Source organism: Schistocerca gregaria, chromosome 5 (assembly GCF_023897955.1).
Source record: "Schistocerca gregaria isolate iqSchGreg1 chromosome 5, iqSchGreg1.2, whole genome shotgun sequence".
Classification (NCBI taxonomy): Eukaryota; Metazoa; Arthropoda; class Insecta; order Orthoptera; family Acrididae; genus Schistocerca; species Schistocerca gregaria.
Window position 1 is genome coordinate 276,308,759 of NC_064924.1, and position 22,695 is coordinate 276,331,453.

The 22,695-nt window shown below is 45.5% G+C and overlaps 1 protein-coding gene across 2 annotated transcripts in view; it reads right to left on the reverse strand.

Annotated features, from left to right (window-relative positions):
* The window catches only part of LOC126272472 (chondroadherin-like protein), a 512,729-nt gene that overhangs the window by 137,917 nt on the left and 352,117 nt on the right, over positions 1–22,695 (reverse strand). For both annotated transcript variants that reach the window (XM_049975352.1, XM_049975351.1), the window contains exon 3: positions 22,113–22,169. In XM_049975352.1, the coding sequence (XP_049831309.1) occupies positions 22,113–22,120 (8 nt within the window). In that variant the 5' untranslated portion in view covers positions 22,121–22,169. The remainder of the gene's footprint in view (positions 1–22,112; positions 22,170–22,695) is intronic.

Sequence of the window (22,695 nt, forward strand, 5' to 3'; positions counted from 1 at the left end):
TGAAAGGTCCGTACATGTCATATGTCAGTCAGAATTTTATAAGTTCGGTGTTCCGCTTTACGATAGTTCTAATTACGATTTTTGTCTCTATTTTATGCCAGCAGTTCGTTACTTGGAAATGTGACAGTGCCATCTCGAAACTATTCTACATCTACGTCTACATCCATACTCTGCAAGCCACTTGACGGTGTGTGACGGAGGGTACCTTGAGTATCTCTAAGGGTTCTCCCTTCTATTCAAATCGTATTGTTCATGGAACGAAAGATTCTGTGTGGGCTCTAATCCCTCTGATTTTATCCTCATGGTCTCTTCGCGAGATATAAGTATAAGGGAGCAATATATTGCCTGACTCCTCGGTGAAGGTATGTTCTCGAAACTTCAACAAAAGCCCGTACCGAGCTACTGAGCATCTCTCTTGCAGAGCCTTCCATTGGAGTTTATCTATCATCTCCGTAACGCTTTCACGATTACTAAATGATCCTGTAACGAAGCGCGCTGCTCTCCGTTGGATCTTCTCTGTCTCTTCTATCAACCCTATCTGGTGCGGATCCCACACTGCTTAGCAGTATTCAAGCAGTGGGCGAACAAGTGTACTGTAACCTACTTCCTTTGTTTTCGGACTGCATTTCCTTAGGATTCTTCCAATGAATCTCAGTCTGGCATCTGCTTTACCGACGATTAATTTTATATAGTCATTCCATTTTAAATCACTCCTACTGCCTACTCCCAGATAATTGATGGAATTAACTGCTTCCAGTTGCTGACCTTCTATATTGTAGCTAAATGAAAACGGATCTTTCTTTCTATGTATTCGCAGCATATTACACTTGTCTACATTGAGATTCTATTGTCATTCCCTGCAGCATGCATCAATTCGTTGCAGATCCTCCTGCATTTCAGGCCAACTTTCCATTGTGACAACCTGTCGATATACTACAGCATCATCCGCAAAAAGCCTCAGTGAACTTCTGATGTTATCCTCAAGGTCATTACTGATTCATAAATTATCTGACGCAGTTGTTGCAGCTTGCAGCAATCTAATTGTGTCATCAATTCCGTGGTTCACCCTCGTACCAAACGATCTGTAAAAACTTGAGGTGTGCCGATGACATTTTATACTGTCCCGTCACATTAATCTGACCACCTGTCTCAAGCCTCAATTACCACCTTTCGAAGGACAGATTGCTGCTAGACGTGCAGCAAAAGGGTTTTCGGTTGAGGATGCATGGTGTGGACTACCCGATCGAGGTGGTACCACAGACTCTCGACTGGGTTTTAATCTGGGGAGTATGACGCCCAGGGAAGTACGGTAAACTTATCCTGGTGTTCTTCGAACCACGTACATACATTGCGAGCTGCGTAACACGTAGCATTCTCCTGCTGTTAGATGCCATTGTGCTGCTGTGTGGATATGGATGGATGCATGCTGGATCCACTGTGTCTTCCAGAACGACGACATCACTCAGGGAAATGCCACGAAAACATTCCCCAGACCATAACGCTCCTTCCTCTGGACTTAACCCTTCCGACGATTGTTGGAGGGTATTTGTTTTCAGACATTTCACGCCGATGGAGCAGTAGCGTGATGCATCTGAAAACGCCACCTGACGCCACTCGGTGGGCACTCACTTGCAGTATCGGGGTGCAAATTTCTGCCTTCGTCGCCGATGAACAGCAGTCGGTATGGGTACATGAACCAGGTATCTGCTGCGAGGGCCTGTAAGCACTAATGTTCATTGAACGGTCGTTGAGGAGACAGTGTTGGCAGCTCCTTGGTTCATCTGGGCGGTCAATTGCTCTACAATAACACATCTATTCGCCTGTGCACATCTATGTAGCAGTTGTTCCCGTTGTTATCTACGGTCCAAGGTGCACCACAGTTCCCTCAGTGCCAGTTTTGGACAGCACCATTTTGCCATGTGCGGTACACTTTAACTACGGCGGCACACAAACAGTTCACTAACCTAGGCGTTTCGGAAGTGCTTCCACCCTTGGTCCGAATGCCAATGATCATGTCCTTTTGGACGTCAGATAAATCGCATTACGACAACTGCACTGCTTTCCGCGTCCCCTTCGCTTAAGGGGGTCCGCAGCCTCTGGTCTTGCGGTAGCATTCTCCCTTCCAGCGAACGGGGTTCCAGGTTCGATTCCCAGCGGTGTGAGGGAATTTTCCTGCCTCGAGATGACTGGGTGTTGTTGTGTCGTCCTCATCATCATCATTCAAACCCATTACGGTTGGAGGAAGGCAATGGCTAACCTCCTCCACTAGGGCCTTGCCTATGGCGGCGTGGGTCTCCTGCATCGTCCCCTACGCTCCTCGGAGTATGGGACCTCATCATCTCATGGATTATGTCATGGATTATGGAGAGCTGTTCAATCGTCGTAACCCATTCTATTTACCTCCCTACGCACAGTCATTATGCGAGACGGATTGATGGTAGCGCTTTCCAACCTATGAGTGATTGCTTTGGTTCACTTCATGCGACTTTTTACAACAGTCATTGGGAATGCTCGACGGTCCCTGTCCAGCTTTACATGAGGTCTACATGCTCTTGGTTTAGCTATGGTTGTTCCTTTACGTATCCGCTTCACAGTCACCTCTCCAACACTCGACTTGGACAGCTTTAAAAGGGTTGACATTTCACCGATGGATTTGTTAGTCAGGTGACCTGCAGCAACTAGTCCATGTTCGAAGTCACTGAGCTCACCTGTGCTGTTACTGCCTTTCTACTAATAATGCAGAGCTAAAAAAAAAAAAGAAAAAAAAGGCTCCAAGCACTATGGTCATCAGTCCCCTAGACATAGAACTCCTTAAACCTAACTAACCTAAGGACATCACACACATCCATGCCCGAGGCAGGATTCGAACCGGCGACCGTAGCAGCAGCGGGGTTGCGGACTGAAGTGCCTATAACCGCTCGGCCACAGCGGCCGGCACGCAGTGCTCCCGGCCTTCTTTTATAACGGCGGATCCGCCTCTATGCAGGGTGTTACAAAAAGGTACGGCCAAACTTTCAGGAAACATTCCTCACACACAAATAAAGAAAAGATGTTATGTGGACATGTGTCCGGAAACGCTTAATTTCCATGTTAGAGCTCATTTTTGTTTCGTCAGTATGTACTGTACTTCCTCGATTCACCGCCAGTTGGCCCAATTGAAGGAAGGTAATGTTGACTTCGGTGCTTGTGTTGACATACGACTCATTGCTCTACAGTACTACATCAAGCACATCAATACGTAGCATCAACAGGTTAGTGTTCATCACGAACGTGGTTTTGCAGTCAGTGCAATGTTTACGAATGGGGAGTTGGCAGATGCCCATTTGATGTATGGATTAGAACGGGGCAATAGCCATGGCGCGGTACGTTTGTATCGAGACAGATTTCCAGAACGAAGGTGTCCCGACAGGAAGACGTTCGAAGCAATTGATCGGCGTCTTAGGGAGCACGGAACATTCCAGCCTATGACTCGCGACTGGGGAAGGCCTAGAACGACGAGGACACCTGTAATGGACGAGGCAATTCTTCGTGCAGTTGACGATAACCCTAATGTCAGCGTCAGAGAAGTTGCTGCTGTACAAGGTAACGTTGGCCACGTCACTGTATGGAGAGTGCTACGGGAGAACCAGCTGTTTCCGTACCATGTACAGCGGGTGCAGGCACTATCAGCAGCTGATTGGCCTCCACGGGTACACTTCTGCGAATGGTTCATCCAGCAATGTGTCAATCCCCATTTCAGTGAAAGTGTTCTCTTTACGGATGAGGCTTTATTCCGACGTGATCAAATTGTAAATTTTCACAATCAACATGTGTGGGCTGACGAGAATCCGCACGCAATTGAGCAATCACGTCATCAACACAGATTTTCTGTGAACTTTTGGGCAGACATTGTTGGTGATGTCTTGATTGTGCCCCACGTTCTTCCACCTACGCTCAATGGAGCACGTTATCATGATTTCATGCGGGATACTCTACCTGTGCTGCTAGAACATGTGCCTTTACAAGTACGACACAACATGTGGTTCATGCACGATGGAGCTCCAGCACATTTCAGTGGAAGTGTTACTACGCTTCTCAACAACAGATTCGGTGACCGATGGATTGGTAGAGGCGGACCAATTCCATGGCCTCCACGCTCTCCTGACAATCCTCTTGACTTTCGTTTATGGGGGCATTTAAAAACTCTTGTCTACGCAACCCCGGTACCAAATGTAGAAACTCTTCGTGCTTGTATTGCGGACGGTTGTGATACAATACGAAATTCTCCAGGGCTGCATCAGCGTATGAGGGATTCCATGCGACGGAGGGTGGGTGCATGTATTCTCGCTAACGGAGGACATTTTGAACATTTCCTGTAATAGTGTTTGAAGTCACGCTGGGACGTTCTGTTGCTGAGTGTTTCCACCCCATGATCAATGTGATTTGAAGAGAAGTAATAAAATGAGCTCTAACATGGAAAGCAAGCGTTCCCGGATACATGTCCACTTAACATATTCTCTTTCTTTGTGTGTTAGGAATGTTTCCTGAAAGTTTGGCCGTACCTTTTTGTAACACCCTGTAGTGGTCAGTTCCGCAGTGAATAGGGGTGCCTGGGTTCGTATGATGAGTTATTGTAGATGTGGTAGGCCGCTAAAGTACAAAGTAAAATTTTAAACGGCCGCATACTTTTCGTGTCAGTGCTTCCTAGGGTCGCGTGGTAGCGGTGTGGTGAGAGCCACCAGCGGCGCGCACCTGCAGGAAGCCGGCCTGCTACGCTCCGCTACGCGACGCTGGAGCGCTGCGCCTACGCCCACGCATCGCGCCGGCGCGCGTGACGCAGACACGCCCGGCGGAGCGCTCCGGCACGCAACACGCAGCACGCGGCACGCGGCAGGTGCTGCCTGCCCGTCCGCTCTGCTCTGCCAGTGCTAATCGCCTCGTTATACACGCTTCCGCATGCAGATTGCACATCGCAACGGGTCTCGCGTCACCACTTCACTGCGGTGGCTGACGGGCCAGCAAACGTTCAAGCTGTGATCGCACAGGGCTACTGAAAAGAAAGACTTGGCATAGCTGTGGTTCTTTATTCCAATTATTTCTTCCTGTAATAACTTATTCTATCTGTAGTGGTATGCTACAATAGGACACCCATCATAATCTGGAGGGAAATTCCGCCATATTGCAGACACAGTAGAATGGGACGGAAATCTGTAGAAGTGCTGCCCAAACAAAGGAACTATTACAGTTAAAAAAAATGATTTATTCAAGAGAAAGAGCTTCATAAATTGAGCAAGTCAATAACGTTCCCTCGGAGTCTTTCACGGCCGAACGACTGAATAAAATCTTCTCGGTTTTCAAGCAGCGTCAATTCCAATAATATTCTCGACCTACAGTCAGACTTTGTAATGGTTCTTTATTTGCGAAACCATTACCATCCGCCAACCCAGTTTTTTGAAACCGTAGATTACTGAATATTTTTCTACGTAATGTCACATTTTTCACTCTGTTCAAATTTGGCTTCATTTTTATATGTAGGTACGTCGATATTTTGAGATGTTGAAGTCGATATAATATCTAGTGTGAATATCTTTGTACTTATTGTTATCTTTGAGGCTGGCTTGTGACTTTTGGCGCGGAAGTGTACAGTGTAGTCAAGTTTATGTATTGAATATGAACAGTCTTGGCTTTGTGTTGGAAATGAAAAGATGGGTATGAGTTGTGGACAATGAAAAAATGTTGTGAGTTTTATTAAGAGCAGTAACGGCTGCGGAATTGTATGATGAAGTAATGTTTTGGACATGCGAATAGTATAAAAAGTTTAATAAACGTGAATTTCTGTAAAAAGTGATTGTGAAGCATTATTTTCAAGTGACCATTGTTTAAAAAAGTATGAAGCACACTGCAATGAAAAGCATAATTCTTCAAATTAATCCTAAAAGATTGTCTTCCTAAGTTCTTCAAATCGGCGTAATTAATATCCGAGTGCCTTTCGCACCAACAGCGATAGTCATGCTACCTAGACAATCATTTTAACTACGAGCCGAAGCCAGAGCGAGATCGTCGTTGGATTGCAAATACAAGATAAGTGATATTATTGTTAATTTTCTTCAGTGACTGTAATCAAATGATGTAGCAATACCTGCCACATTAAAGATCTTTTAGTTGGGCAATAAAAGGATCATACTTTCAGTTCGCGACGTGATAATTTTTGAACTAATTAACTGTTAGTGGAGGTATAGTTATAGCTTGCAGTACTTGAGTGACGTGTTCAGAGAGAATGGCTGCAGCAAAAGAGACATTGTAATCGCTTTCAGGTGTTACCGAAGAAGGACGCCGTGTCAATCGGCAGAAGAAGCCAAGGCGTCGGCTTTCCTACCATACTGTGCGGCAACGAGCAGCAAGTTAGGACGTGCACTGCAGAGACATGGATTGATACGAGATGTGTTGCGCCCTGTTAAAGATGACTTAGCTCTTCGTGTGTCCAATGCGTATGGTGTCTCTTGCGAGTGCGGCAGCATCTACACTACTGGCCATTAAAATTGCTACACCAAGAAGTAATGCAGATGACAAACGGGTATTCATTGGACAAATGTATTATACTACAACTTTCATGTCATTACATTTTCACGCAATTTGGGTGCATAGATCCTGAGAAATCAGTACCCAGAACAACCACCTCTGGCCGTCATAACGGCCTGGATATGCCTGGGGATTGAGTCAAACAGAGTGTGGATGGCGTGTACAGGTACAGCTGCCCATGCATCTTCAACACGCTACCACAGTTCATCAAGAGTAGTGACTGAACCGCGCGACTGCTACGGTCGCAGGTTCGAATCCTGCCTCGGGCATGGATATGTGTGATGTCCTTAGGTTAGTTAGGTTTAATTAGTTCTAAGTTCTAGGCGACTGATGACCTGAGAAGTTAAGTCGCATAGTGCTCAGAGCCATTTTTAGTGACTGACGTATTGTGACGAACCACTTGCTGGGCCACCATTGACCAGACGTTTTCGATTGGTGAGAGATCTGGAGAATGTGCTGTATCGGTATCCAGAAAGGCCCGTACAGGACCTGCAACATGCGGTCGTGCATTGTCCTGCAGAAAAGTAGGGTTTGGCAGGTACCGAATGAAGGGTAGAGCCACGGGTCGTAACACATCTGAAATGTATCGTCCACTGTTCAAAGTGCCGTTAATGCGAACAATAGGTGACCGATACGTGTAACCAATGGCACCCCATACCATCACGACGGGTGATACGCCGGTATGGCGATGACGAATACACGCTTCCAATGTGCGTTCACCACGATTTCGCCAAACACGGATGCGACCATCATGATGCTGTAAACAGAATCTGGATTCATCCGATAAAATGACGTTTTGCCATTCGTGCACCCACGTTCGTCGTTGAGTACACCATCGCAGGCACTCCTGTCTGTGATGCAGCGTCAAGGGTAACCGCATCCACGGTCTCCGAGCTGATAGTCCATGCTGCTGCAAACGTCGTCGAACTGTTCGTGCAGATGGTTGTTGTCTTGCAAACGTCCCCATCTGTTGACTCAGGGATCGAGACGTGGCTGCACGATCCGTTACAGCCGTGCGGATAAGATGCCATGCGACGCCTAGTGATACGAGACCGTTGGGATCCAGCACAACGTTCCGTATTATCCTCCTGAACCCACCGATTCCATATTCTGCTAACAGTCATTGGATCTCGACCAACGCGAGCAGCAATGTCGTGATACGATAAACCACAGTCGCGATAGGCTACAATCCGACCTTTATCAAAGTCGGAAACGTGATGGTACGCATTTCTCCTCCTTACATGAGGCATCACAACAACGTTTCACCAGGCAACGCTGGTCAACCGTTGTTTGTGTATGAGAAACCGGCTGGAAACTTTCCTCATGTTAGCAGGTTGTAGGTGTCACCACCGGCGCCAACCTTGTGTGAATGCTCTGAAAAGCTAATCATTTGCATATCAAAGCGACTTCTTCCTGTTGGTAAAATTCGCGTCTGTAGCACGTCATCTTCGTGGTGTAGCAATTTTAATGGTCAGTGGTATATAGAGGCCAGACAATTCGCACAGTTGCAGAGCGTTGTACAGAGCATAAGAGACATACTAATCAAAGAGAGCTCGACAAGTCGACCTTAGCTGAGCATTGCCTCGAAAGTGGACAAAAAATACAGTTTGAGAACACGAGAGTCTTGGCTCATGTGTCATCATACTGGGGCTCCGTTATAAAAGAGGCGGCTGAGATTATAATGAGCAGCAACAGTTTCAACAGAGACCAGGGCTACACACTGATTAGGGCGTGGGGCCGGGCTTCGGATGTCGAAAGGAAGCAACGGCGGACGCTTGACGCTTGTAGGGAGGCGGGAGTGGCACTTCCAAACGTGGTGCCGGTCTCCCCGCGCCATCTGATGATATTCGCTCCCGCGGCGGGCCGTGGCTGCTATGAGCTGCCCAACTTCCGCGCACGCGTCGTTTCGTCCCTCTCTGATTGTTACCTGCGGCCGTAATCGTAGGTATATAAGCAGTAATCGTAGGTATATAAGCGGGCTCTCCTCTCTGGCCGGACATGGGGGTTGAACCCCTCCACCATCCTCCACACCTATAGCTCCTTACTTCATCCCATCCTCTGTTATGCCAGTCCCGCCTGGATATCGCCCCCCATCCCCAAATTCTATAAGTCCTTCCAAATCCTCGAGCGCCATGTCCTCTGCCTCGCCTTCCGTATACGCCTCCCGTCCCCCACGCGGATCCTCTATGACCTCATTCCTTTCCCCCATCTACTCCTTTTTCTCGAACATGTCCACGTGCTCTACACCTCCCGCCGACTTGATCCCCATCATCCCCCAGTTGCTCCTCTCATCTCCAACCACCGCCCGCTGCCGCGCCTTCAACGTTGTATCCCCCCTACTCTTCATCTCTACACCCTTCATCTCCTTTTCCGAGGTGGCATCCATCATCTACCCCTCCCGGATGATTCCCTCTCTTGCTCCATTTACCCCTCCTATCAACTATGATTCCGGCAACGGCCTTGCCGCAGTGGATCCACCGGTTCCCATGATATCACCGAGAGTCGGCTCTGTCGGGCGAGGTCGGCACTTGGATGGCTGACTATCCAGGCCGCCATGCGCTGTTGCCATTTTTCGGGGTGCACTCAGCCTAGTGATGCCAATTGAGGAGCTACTCGACCGAATAGTAGCGGCTTCAGTCAAGAATACAATCGTAACGACCGGGAGAGTGGTGTGCTGACTCCACATCCCTCCTACCTGCATCCTCCACTGAGGATGACACAGCGGTCGGATGGTCCTGGTAGGCCACTCGTGGCCTGAAACCGGAGTGCTTTTTTTAATCAACTATGATCCTTACCTCCCCCTCCCCCCCTCTGTCCTTTTGCCAGGCACCCTCTAACTCTCCTCCTCCTTCCACCTACCCACTGCTTGAAGCCATTTCCCCCACCCCCTCCGAGTCCTTTTCCTTTCCCCTCCACTGTCTTCCCCCGTCCTTTCGCGTGTCCTCCCTGCTCCCCCCTTTCTCTGTGCCCTCTCCCTCCATCGGATCCCCTCCCATCCCCACCTCCCCCATATGTCCGGGCACCCCCCCCCCCCATACCCATATGCCTTCTTACTCAATAGTGCAGTGTTTTCCGTGAGTGTTCAGTGTTGTGCGTCCCCTTTTTAAAGTGCTGCAAACAGAAATGAGACTGTCACAGTGTTTTTTAATTGTGCCTGTCTATTTCCTAAGTGTTTTTAATCAGCATCACTGCCCTCTTTGTTTTTTATGTTTTCTTCACAACTATTTCGCTATGTACCAGTTTTAGTCACAGTTTCATCACCTCTTTTTATTGGTATGTCTCCTCATTATTATCTTGAAGAGATTTCTACTATAATTTTATCCAAAATCATTGTATTTGCCAATCCAGATGTGCGTTCTGAAGGTTCTTCTAGGACGGGTTTCCAAGCCATAGCTAGCGAAATCCAGGTGGTGGGGCTGTCTTCTTAAGTCTTCCTGACATGCCTGATTTTCTGTCAGTGTGTGCCCTAAGAAGAGAGGGACTCACAGTTTGTGAAGACGGAGAAGGCTCAATGCCTAATACATGAAGTGTAGAAGGAGATCCTAAAATGTGGTTGTTATAGACCATGAATGTACTCAGAAGGGACAGAAGCAAAGGGTTGAAACTACCCTACCCCATCAGAAAAAAATTAATATCCACAACCTAATTATGCATCAAGGTCGGCCATGCAGACACAATTCAGTATCAGCTTGCAGTTAGGCAGAATATATAATGGATAGTGACTTCTAGCAAGTGTACCCAGAAGCAAGGTGGAACATGTAATGGATATTGGCTTGTAGCAAGTATACCCAGAAACAATGTGGAGTATGTAACGGATATTCCCTTGTAACAAGTGTATCCAAGGGTATAGTGGAATGTGTAATAGATATTGACTTGTAAAAGCAACGAAGAATATGTAATAGAAATTGCCTTGTAGCAAGAATACCCAGAAGTAAGACGAAATATTAAATAGGTACTGAACCGTAGGAAGTGTGCGCAGAACCAGATGCCGTAGAACTCAAAACTATTTCGCCATTCACAACGAAGGCACGCTCTTGCTTTAGGATAATTTTAGTTTTGTATTTTGCCTTTTTTTTTAAAATTCATGCATCGCTACACAATGAGATAAAAATGATGATTAGTATTATTTTATACATTAGAAATGGTTATTGAAAGCTCCTACTGTGATAACAATGGGTTTGTTTGTAAAAGCCGGCCGGAGTGGCCGAGCGGTTCTAGGCGCTACAGTCTGGAACCGCACCATCGCTACGGTCGCAGGTTCGAATCCTGCCTTGGGCATGGATCTGTTTGATCTCCTTAGGTTAGTTAGATTTAAGTAGTTCTAAGTTCTAGGGGGCTGATGACCTCAGAAGTTAAGTCCCATAGTGCTCAGAGCCATTTGAACCAAGTTTTTTTTGTTCGTAAGAAACTTTAGATCCCGTGGTCTAGAGGAAGCGTCTTTGATTCATAATCAAAACGTCTTCGGCCCCGGATTCGATCCCCGCCACTGCCTAAATTTTGATAAATAATCAGCATTGGCAGCCGAAGACTTCCGGCATAAGAAGTCAGCCTCATTCTGCCAACGGCCTTGTCAAAGAGGGCGGAGGAGTGGATAGAGGTTCAGGATGGGAAATTGCGGCTAAAGGCGGAAGAATCAGCAATGACCAACGACATGAGGATGCAGAAGGCAATGGAAACCACTGCATTAAAGACACGTAACGTGTATCCACAGGACATGTGGCCTGTAGTTGAAGAAATGTCATGATGATCTCTCCATTGGCAAAAGATTCCGGAATAGTCCCCCATTCGGATCTCCGGGAGGGGACTGCCAAGGGGGAGGTTACCATGAGAAAAAGATTGAATAATCAACGAAAGGATAATGTTATACGAGTCGGGGCGTGGAATGTCAGAAGCTTGAACATGGTAGGGAAACTAGAAAATCTGAAAAGGGAAATGCAAAGGCTCAATCTAGATATAGTAGGGGTCAGTGAAGTGAAGTGGAAGGAAGACAAGGATTTCTGGTCAGATGAGTATCGGGTAATATCAACAGCAGCAGAAAATGGTATAACAGGTGTAGGATTCGTTATGAATAGGAAGGTAGGGCAGAGGGTGTGTTACTGTGAACAGTTCAGTGACCGGGTTCTTCTAATCAGAATCGACAGCAGACCAACACCGACAATGATAGCTCAGGTATACATGCCGAAACGCAAGCTGAAGATGAACAGATAGAGAAAGTGTATGAGGATATTGAAAGGGTAATGCAGTATGTAAAAAGGGGGACGAAAATATAATAGTCATGGTTGACTGGAATGCAGTTGTAGGGGAAGGAGTAGAAGAAAAGGTTACAGGAGAATATGGGCTTGGGACAAGGAACGAAAGAGGAGAAAGACTAATTGAGTTCTGTAACAAGTTTCAGCTAGTAATAGCGAACACCCTGTTCAAGAATCACAAGAGGACGAGGTATACTTGGAAAAGGCCGGGAGATACGGGAAGATTTCAAGTAGATTACATCATGGTCAGACAGAGATTCCGAAATCAGATACTGGATTGTAAGGCGTACCCAGGAGCAGATATAGACTCAGATCACAATATAGTAGTGATGAAGAGTAGGCTGAAGTTCAAGACATTAGTCAGGAGGAATCAATACGCTAAGAAGTGGGATACGGAAGTTCTAAGGAATGACGAGATACGTTTGAAGTTCTCTAACGCCATAGATACAGCAATAAGGAATAGCGCAGTAGGCAACACAGTTGAAGAGAAATGGACCTCTCTAAAAAAGGCCATCACAGAAGTTGGGAAGGAAAACATAGGTACAAAGAAGGTAGCTGCGAAGAAACCATGGGTAACAGAAGAAATACTTCAGTTGATTGATGAAAGGAGGAAGTACAAAAATGTTCCGGGAAAATCAGGAATACAGAAATACAAGTCGCTGAGGAATGAAATAAATAGGAAGTGCACGGAAGCTAAGACGAAATGGCCGCAGGAAAAATGTGAAGATCGAAAAAGATATGATTGTCGGAAGGACAGACTGAGCATACAGGAAAGTCAAAACAACCTTTGGTGACATTAAAAGCAACGGTGGTAACATTAAGAGTGCAACGGGAATTCCACTGTTAAATGCAGAGGAGAGAGCAGATAGGTGGAAAGAATACATTGATAGCCTCTATGACGGTGAAGATTTGTCTGATGTGATAGAAGAAGAAACAGGAGTCGATTTAGAAGAGATAGGGGATCCAGTATTAGAATCGGAATTTAAAAGAGCTTTGGAGGACTTACGGTCAAATAAGGCAGAAGGGATAGATAACATTCCATCAGAATTTCTAAAATCATTAGGGGAAGTGGCAACAAAAGGACTATTCACGTTGGTGTGTAGAATATATGAGTCTGGCGACATACCATCTGACTTTCGGAAAAGCATCATCCACACAATTCCGAAGACGGAAAGAGCTGACAAGTGCGAGAATTATCGCACAATCAGCTTAACAGCTCATGCATCGAAGCTGCTTACGAGAATAATATACAGAAGAATGGAAAAGAAAATTGAGAATGCACTAGGTGACGATCAGTTTGGCTTTAGGAAAAGTAAAGGCACGAGAGAGGCAATTCTGACGTTACGGCTACTAATGGAAGCAAGGATAAATAAAAATCAAGACACGTTCATAGGATTTGTCGACCTGGAAAAAGCGCTCGACAATATAAAATGGTGCAAGCTGTTCGACATTCTGAAAAAAGTAGGGGTAAGCTATAGGGAGAGACGCGTCATATACAATATGTACAACAACCAAGAGGGAATAATAAGAGTGGACGATCAAGAACGAAGTGCGAAGAAGGGAGTAAGACAAGGCTGTAGCCTTTCGCCCCTACTCTTCAATCTATACATCGAGGAAGCAATGACGGAAATAAAAGAAAGGTTCAGGAGTGGAATTAAAATACAAGGTGATAGGATATCAATGATACGATTCGCCGATGACTTTGCTATCCTGAGTGAAAGTGAAGAAGAATTAAATGATATGCTGAACGAAATGAACAGTCTAATGAGTACACTGTATTGTTTGAAAGTATATCGGAGAAAGACGAAGGTAATGAGAAGTAGTTGAAATGAGAACAGCGAGAAACTTAACATCAGGATTGATGGTCACGAAGTCAATGAAGTTAAGAAATTCTGCTACCTAGGCAGTAAAATAACCAATGACGGACGGAGCAAGGAGGACATCAAAAGCAGACTCGCTATGGCAAAAAAGGCATTTCTGGCCAAGAGAAGTCTACTAATATCAAATACTGGCCTTAATTTGTGGAACAAATTTCTGAGGATGTACGTCTGGAGTACAGCATTGTATGGTAGTGAAACATGGACTGTGGGAAAACCGGAACTTAAGAGAATCGAAGCATTTGAGATGTGGTGCTATAGACGACTGTTGAAAATTAGGTGGACTGATAAGGTAAGGAATGAGGAGGTTCTATGCAGAATCGGAGAGGAAAGGAATATGTGGAAAACACAGATAAGGAGAAGGGACAGGATGATAGGACATCTGCTAAGACATGGGGGAATGACTTCCATGGTACTAGAGGGAGCTGTAGAGGGCAAAAACTGTAGAGGAAGACAGAGATTGGAATACGTCAAGCAAATAATTGAGGACGAAGGTTGCAAGTGCTACTCTGAGATGAAGAGGTTAGCACAGGAAAGGAATTCGTGGCGGGCCGCATCAAACCAGTCAGTAGACTGATGACCAAAAAAAAAAAAAAAAACCCTATTGTGCTGCCAGCCACAATGTTCATTTAATTTATGTTTTGCGGGAGGTGCTTCGGGAAATGATTCCTATTTGTTTCCAGCGTGAGAACTCCTTAAATTATGTGTGATGTTTAATATGTGTGAGTTTCCGCATAAGCCAGCAACAAGAAAACCGTACGTAAGGTTGTTTCCGACATTCGCCTTTAATTCCATATAAAAATCAGTCATTGATTACAAAATTACACGTGTTTACGTATTACTTTAAAGGCAACGTAACAACACAGTACTTTACACTTCAAAAACAACAAGAGTAAATGGCGCATTACTTGAATAATGTACTTGAAAATTCGAATCATATCCCGAAACGGTCACGCAATCGTTAAACGGAAAGAGAATCGTCGCTGCCAGGAGAAAAAGTTATTTTATAAATAAACCGGAAGCAATGGCGAGCGAGTAATAATGAACAGGTGTCAAAAGAGGACCGGTCAACGGTGGATCGGATCCCAGAGATGAACGCGTTTGGCCGTCTCTAGTCTGTTGAGCACCGCCGTAAAGCGTTGCGCTGATTAAACAATTTCGTGACATAACATGCCGCTCTTCGTTGGATTTTCTCTATTTCTATTAGCCCAACCACCAGTTCCCAAAGAGATGAGCAATACTAAAGGATCGGTCGATCAAGTGTTTTGCGCAATTTTTAAAAAAATTTTCAAGGAATTTCTCAGCCAGACAGCTGCTTTTTCTACAATGTAGTTACCTGGTCATTACACTTTAAGGTCGTTCGAGATGGTTACTCATAAGGATTTAACTATAGATACTATTTTCAGTCACCAATACTGTGATCTAACAGTAGTAGATTTCGTCACCTATTTATGTGCAATACGTTAGACTTGTTTACGATCAGGGTCAACTGCTAGTTCAAAAATGGTTCAAATGGCTCTAAGCACTATGGGACTTAACAAATGGCTCTGAGAGTTATGGGACTTAACATCTGAGGTCATCAGTCCCCTATACTTAGCACTACTTAAACATAATTGACCTAAGGATATCACGCACATCCATGCCCTAGGCAGGATTCGAACCTGCGACCGTAGCAGCAGCGCAGTTCCGGAATGAAGCGCCTAGAACCACTCGGTCACAACGGCCCTAACTGCTAGTCCCTGCACAAGACGTCGATTCTCTGTGGGTCTTCCTACAGTGAGCTGCAGTTTTGTGACGTTGCACCCCTCTTATAGATAAATGCTTCATGGATATTTTCGAAACTATCCACTAGATTATTTACATAAATTGTAAACATTTCAGGCCCTAAAAATGTCATAAATAAATCACTACCAGCGGTGAAAGAAAAGGTAAATGAAAACGAAATGTGGAACTGATTGAGAATCGAAACCGAGCTGGCTGAACTGATAGACAGGCACTTAACCATTAACTCAAATGCGAAAATATACCATCAGTTATTCATTAGTTACAATGTGATATGCAGCAAATGACTTTTTAACGATGTGCGTAGGCCTACTAATAAAATTGTAGTAGGAAAAGTGTTTGGTAGTAAAAACGTCACTTTCTTTCTTGTTCTTGTAACACGCAAACTGTGCACTGCAGCTGTGACACTTCTTTGAACAGCAGTAGGCACAACGAGTTGGTATTGGTTAGACATTACTAATGGCGAATCGCACCACAGCAAAATAAATAAATAAATAAAAATACAAACAATGAGGAGTCTTCACAAAGTAAGTTATGTGTTATTTGCCAGGTGAAGTAATTTTTTTTTAATTGTCGCACTACACTACAAAGCGACAAACATATAAATGAGACTATTTTCCACCATGCTCACCTAGTCTCTATAAAAAGAAATCGAAAAGTTCTACCAATCTTTCTATTCTTCGATAGTAGAAATTTGCACCTTGATCATGGAGCCACTCGATAACCGTTGTATGAATGTCCTTATAGTTGAAAAATCTTTTCCTCCCTCCGAATGTTCTTTCAGTTCGTTGAGAAGATGTAAATCGCATGGTCTGCGCCGCCTTGGTAATACTGTTGGCACCATTTCATTGAGGATGGGCGCGGCATTGCATTTGGTCGATACACCGCCAGAATTTCAAGGTGAATATGCGTACAATTTAGACGTTATGTCTTCAATAATCGTCTGCCCCGTATACTTTGATTTTGGAGCACGTTTCCAGTCGCCGCGCAATTTCAGTGCACGCTGCGATGCACCTGTCATCCGTATACCAGCACAACTGTATTTGCACGAACCCCGGAATATGTACTCACTTCTGACTATGCGCAACGCCTGTTGAGCAGTGGTCTTAGCATGGGACGACGTGTGTTATTTACTTTATGAAGCCATTACGTACATTACTCAGAAATAATTTGGCAGTTTCCACAACCCGTCATCGCGGTTAACTTTCACTATGTATCTTCATTACGATTTTTAATCATCAATAACGGAACAACCTGGTGTTGCTCTTATTGTTCTTAATAATCACGTAAGCCATGTTAACTGCATTTAATAAATTCCATGAAACAAAATGCAATCAGCAAAAATTTGCGTGAAAACCTAATGAGAAAATTAACATCGTAACTCCGATTTATACCATAATTATTTTATCGGTATTAAATTATGTAAAATAAACGAACAAAGGGCATTCAGATGTAGCTTAAGACCTATTGTGTTTCTAATTGCAAATGATTATGCCACGGAGTCGGTACTGGGAAAGATAAAATCGGTCTACATAAGCGCAGCACACATTATTCCAGCGACAGTAAACGCTAGACAGGTAAAAAAGAAAATGGCGTACTGAGCTCTCAGTCAATCATCGACTCCATATCATATCTAGTAAAAACCAGCCTTATGGTTGGTGACAGCCTCATCCTTTTTTATACAACATGAAGTAATTAGTGCGTCAGATGTCATCATTGTTTTCCACGAAACCTGTCTCACAACACAGCCTGGAGGACTTTCAGAGGGCGCTGGCTCCGTCGTAGCAACGAATGCGCGCCTTACACGAAACTCTTGGCGCTTAAAATACCGCAGGAGCGGCGCGTATGCATATGTAAATGAGGACGACAACAGCGGGAAACAATGGCTGTATGATTGCGCCGAACAAGCCGGCCGGAGACGCCCGCTCAGGGGACAATGCGGAGGCTGTGCCGCAGGAGGGAGGGGTGGGGAGAGCTTTTGTAGCGTCCTCACGACTGCTAACTCCCCGCACACACCCGCGCTCACAGTTGCCATATCCATGTCATCACCCCTCAGTCCCCCACCCACTCCTCCCCCTTGGCTCCGTACAGAGGTCCGTGCCTATCTTGTAGGACTTGCCACTACCTGATCAAAAGTGTACAGACATTAACGTGGGGAGTGTCCACCACTCGCCTTTACGTCCGTGCAAAGTCCGAGAGATGACACCACCGGCGCGTATCGAGGTCATGTTTAGTTAGTAGCATCTTTGGAAATAACGCACACCAAGTTCCAGCTACACTCCTGGAAATTGAAATAAGAACACCGTGAATTCATTGTCCCAGGAAGGGGAAACCTTATTGACACATTCCTGGGGTCAGATACATCACATGATCACACTGACAGAACCACAGACACATAGACACAGGCAACGGAGCATGCACAATGTCGGCACTAGTACAGTGTATATCCACCTTTCGCAGCAATGCAGGCTGCTATTCTCCCATGGAGACGATCGTAGAGATGCTGGATGTAGTCCTGTGGAACGGCTTGCCATGCCATTTCCACCTGGCGCCTCAGTTGGACCAGCGTTCGTGCTGGACGTGCAGACCGCGTGAGACGACGCTTCATCCAGTCCCAAACATGCTCAGTGGGGGACAGATCCGGAGATCTTGCTGGCCAGGGTAGTTGACTTACACCTTCTAGAGCACATTGGGTGGCACGGGATACATGCGGACGTGCATTGTCCTGTTGGAACAGCAAGTTCCTTTGCCGGTCTAGGAATGGTAGAACGATGGGTTCGATGACGGTTTGGATGTACCGTGCACTATTCAGTATCCCCTCGACGATCACCAGAGGTGTACGGCCAGTGTAGGAGATCGCTCCCCACACCATGATGCCGGGTGTTGGTCCTATGTGCCTCGGTCGTATGCAGGCCTGATTGTGGCGCTCAACTGCACGGCGCCAAACACGCATACGACCATCATTGGCACCAAGGCAGAAGCGACTCTCATCGCTGAAGACGACACGTCTCCATTCGTCCCTCCATTCACGCCTGTCGCGACACCACTGGAGGCGGGCTGCACGATGTTGGGGCGTGAGCGGAAGACGGCCTAACGGTGTGAGGGACCGTAGCCCAGCTTCATGGAGACGGTTGCAAATGGTCCTCGCCCATACCCCAGGAGCAACAGTGTCCCTAATTTGCTGGGAAGTGGCGGTGCGGTCCCCTACGGCACTGCGTAGGATCCTACGGTCTTGGCGTGCATCCGTGCGTCGCTGCGGTCCGGTCCCAGGTCGACGGGCACGTGCACCTTCCGCCGACCACTGGCGACAACATCGATGTACTGTGGAGACCTCACGCCCCACGTGTTGAGCAATTCGGCGGTACGTCCACCCGGCCTCCCGCATGCCCACTATACGCCCTCGCTCAAAGTCCGTCAACTGCACATACGGTTCACGTCCACGCTGTCACGGCATGCTACCAGTGTTAAAGACTGCGATGGAGCTCCGTATGCCACGGCAAACTGGCTGACACTGACGGCGGCGGTGCACAAATGCTGCGCAGCTAGCGCCATTCGACGGCCAACACCGCGGTTCCTGGTGTGTCCGCTGTGCCGTGCGTGTGATCATTGCTTGTACAGCCCTCTCGCAGTGTCCGGAGCAAGTATGGTGGGTCTGACACACCGGTGTCAATGTGTTCTTTTTTTCCATTTCCAGGAGTGTATATTGGTCTGTTTCCTTGTGTTTGGAATTCGTACACCATACATATACAGATTCTGAACTTTCAAGTTTACGACAAACACGACTTCTTAAAACTAGTGGCTCATCACTAGAAAGATAACTTCCTCCATATGCTGAATTAGATTGGTGTACAATATTAAATGTCTTCCACGCAATTACATCACGAGTTGGAAAAGAATCCAAAGAACTCTTCTTAGCATCACTAGATCGAACAGAGGCAATAGTAATCCAACCATTACCCGTTCCTTGCACGGACATAGCCAAACTAAATCTTGCAACAAAACCCATCCACCTGTGAGCACCAGAAAGTATAGAAGCCTCGTCGGTAGATTTTGGAGAAACATTAATACTCTTACATACTTTGAAAACAGAGGGCCTAAAGCGCCTTCTAACATAACGTCGACGAGGCATCGTGCGGCTGCAGGCTGACTGACGTCATCTTCTAGAATCACGCTATGTGTCAAAAAATGGACGAAACAGAATTTCGTGTGGTGATTAAACATTACTTTATGAAAGGCAAAATGCCTCATGAGACTAAAGAGAAGCTTGATAAACATTACGGCGACTCTGCACATTCGATTAGAACAGTGTGTAAGTGGTTTCAAAATTTTCGGAGTGGCTATATGGGCACAAATGATGCTGAACGTTCTGGACGCCCTGTGGAGGTTACGACTCTAGTAGTCAATGATAAAATCCATGATATGGTGATGGATGACAGAAGAGTTATGGTGCGTGATATTGCTAGTGCTGTGGGCATCTGGAATGAATGAGTACATAATATTTTGCATAAACATTTGGACATGAGAAAGCTATCCGCGATTGCTCACGCTTGACCAAAAACGGAATCGTGTAAAGTGTTGCAAGGATGGTTTGCAGCTCTTCAGAAAGAATCCGCAGGACTTTAAGCATCGTTTCTTCACTGTGGCTGAAACATGGATACATTACTATACTCCTGAGACCAAACAACAATGCAAACAATGGGTTACCAAGGGAGAATCTGCACCAAAAAAGGCTAAGACCATTCCTTCGGCCGGAAAGGTTATGGCGACTGTCTTTTGGGATTCGCAAGGGTAATTTTCACCAACTATCTGGAAAAGGGTAAAACTATTACAAGTACATATTATTCACCGTTGTTGGTCCGTTTGAAAACCGAGCTGCAAGAAAAACGCCGGCGATTGGATCGCAAAAGCTCGTTTTTCATCACGACAATGCACCTGCACACATCTCTGCAGTTGTGGTCGCAAAATTAATGGAAATAGGATTCGAACCCGTTTCACATCCTCCCTATTCTTCAGACTTGGCTCCCTCGGACTACTATTTGTTCCCCAATTTGAAGAAATGGCTGGCGGGACAAAGATTTTATTCAAACAAGGAGGTGATTGTAGCAACTAATAGCTATTTTGCAGACTTGGACAATTACTATTATTCGGAAGGGATCATCAAATTAGAACAGCAATGGACGAAGTGTATAAGCCCTAAAGCAACCTATGTTGAAAAATAAAAAAAAGGTTTACTCCAAACGTGTAAGTAGCTTTTATTTTTGCACGGTCTTTTCAAACGCCCCTTGTATGTCAGGAATGATATTGTCCACGACTCGGTCGACTTCCTCTTATTATCTCGTAGTGAAGAGAAAATTTTAACTAGACTACATACTGAGCACTGTGTTTTCAGGTATCGTCTTCTGTTAAGCGGCGACCCCGCACTATCTTTCCCATTCTTGTAACACCAACCCTGTAAGACTGATAATGTCTGTGTATGTGAATTATTTTATTTTTGTTGTTCTGTAACTGTAACACCAAGAAATGCCCAATATCCCGGTAAAAGAGACCTACAGATGAATAAGAAGGTGCTACTACCACTACTACTTCGCTCTCACTGTAACAATACTACCGTCGGCGCGCCAATTTTCTAACCCAATGTCTGCTTTTTAACCCTTGCGCTCCTCTGTAAGAGCCAATATGGGTTCCGAAAACAACAATCGTGTGGAACCCAGCTCACTCTGTTCGTCCACGAGACCCAGAGAGTAGCAGATACGGGGATCCAGGTAAACGCCATTTTCCTTGACTTCTGGAAGGCATTCGATGCACTTCCACTCTGTTGCCTAATGAAGAAAATTGAGCGTATGGAATATCAACTATGTGATTGGATTGAGGTTCTCTAGCTAACAGAATACTCTCAACGGAGTACCACCTTCGTCGTAAAAGTAACCTCAAGCATGTCCCAGGGAAACGTTATAAGACCACTACTTTTCACAATATATGTAAATGACCTAGTAGGGAATTCCTAAAGTTCCATGTAGCTTTTCGCGGATGATACTGTCGTATACAGAGAAGTAGCGACGCAAAAAAAACGTTGCGAAATGCAAGAAAACCAGCACTGGATCGACGCCTGGTGCAGGAAGTGGCAATTGACTCTCAACCTCAAAAAATATAACGTATTTCTGATTAAAAAAAAAAAAAGAAAGAAACTGTGACCAACTTTTTCGCGAAACTCCTTGATGTGATTTTTGTCTGCCAGTGTGATAAACATTTTACTTTTTCCCACCTCTCTCGTTTTCGTTTTACAGCCCCTTATATCATAGATGAAGAGTCACACCGTCTGAGGGCAGAGACACAATGTATTGTTGAGATCCTCGGCCTCAGATGGCAAGCAGTAGTAGATCAGGCAATAGCTGCCCGTTACGAGGTACTCCCTTTTGGACAGCACTGGTCATCACAAGACCCCTTGATCTACAAATCTAAACCCTTACCTATATTCCTAATACATAAAAGGTCAATTTTAAGCATGTCCATTTCCTAACTGGCGTTAAGTTTCCAACAATATAAAATAATACTCTAGACTAGCTTTGTTTTAAGTACATACAGCGTAAATGTGAATGGAAGCAAATAAAAATTTTAAAAAATGTAATAAATCTGCTGAGCTCCTTACCTGGCCATGGCGCTGTCAAAGCGGCCCGCCTCCTGTGTGCCAAACAGCCATCTGGACCTGCAGAACAAGAGAAAAGTGTTACTTACAAGGCCCTACTGTGTCAAACGTACGTGGTAAGTAAACCGCTCTAGAGCTAAAAAGTTCATTTTACTGCGCCAACTACGGCTTTTCTACTGAAGCTATTTTTAGTGAAATCTGAAACTGACATTGTAAGTGCAACCAGATGTTTTACACATCCAGTAATGATGGAGCACAACAAACCTAGATTTCGGCTGGTGCCTAGCCATTATATACATTTGCTTTAACAAAGCCTGAAAGGAAAGGACGACTGATTGCTGTGCTCCATTGTTACTAATAGTCATAAGACATTCGTTGTTAGTCATAATACTTGTCCCACGCTCTGGACATTATGTCAGTGGAACTTCCCAGTTGCGGCCCTTGCCGTAGCTAGAATGTTCCCCCATTCGCCTCTACAACGTCTACATATTTTCTCTGTCGCCTGACGTGCAGACTACCACACGGCGGGCCGTGACCATGCCGAGAAAAGCCGAAACCCAACCACCATCGGAGAAGATGACGGGGA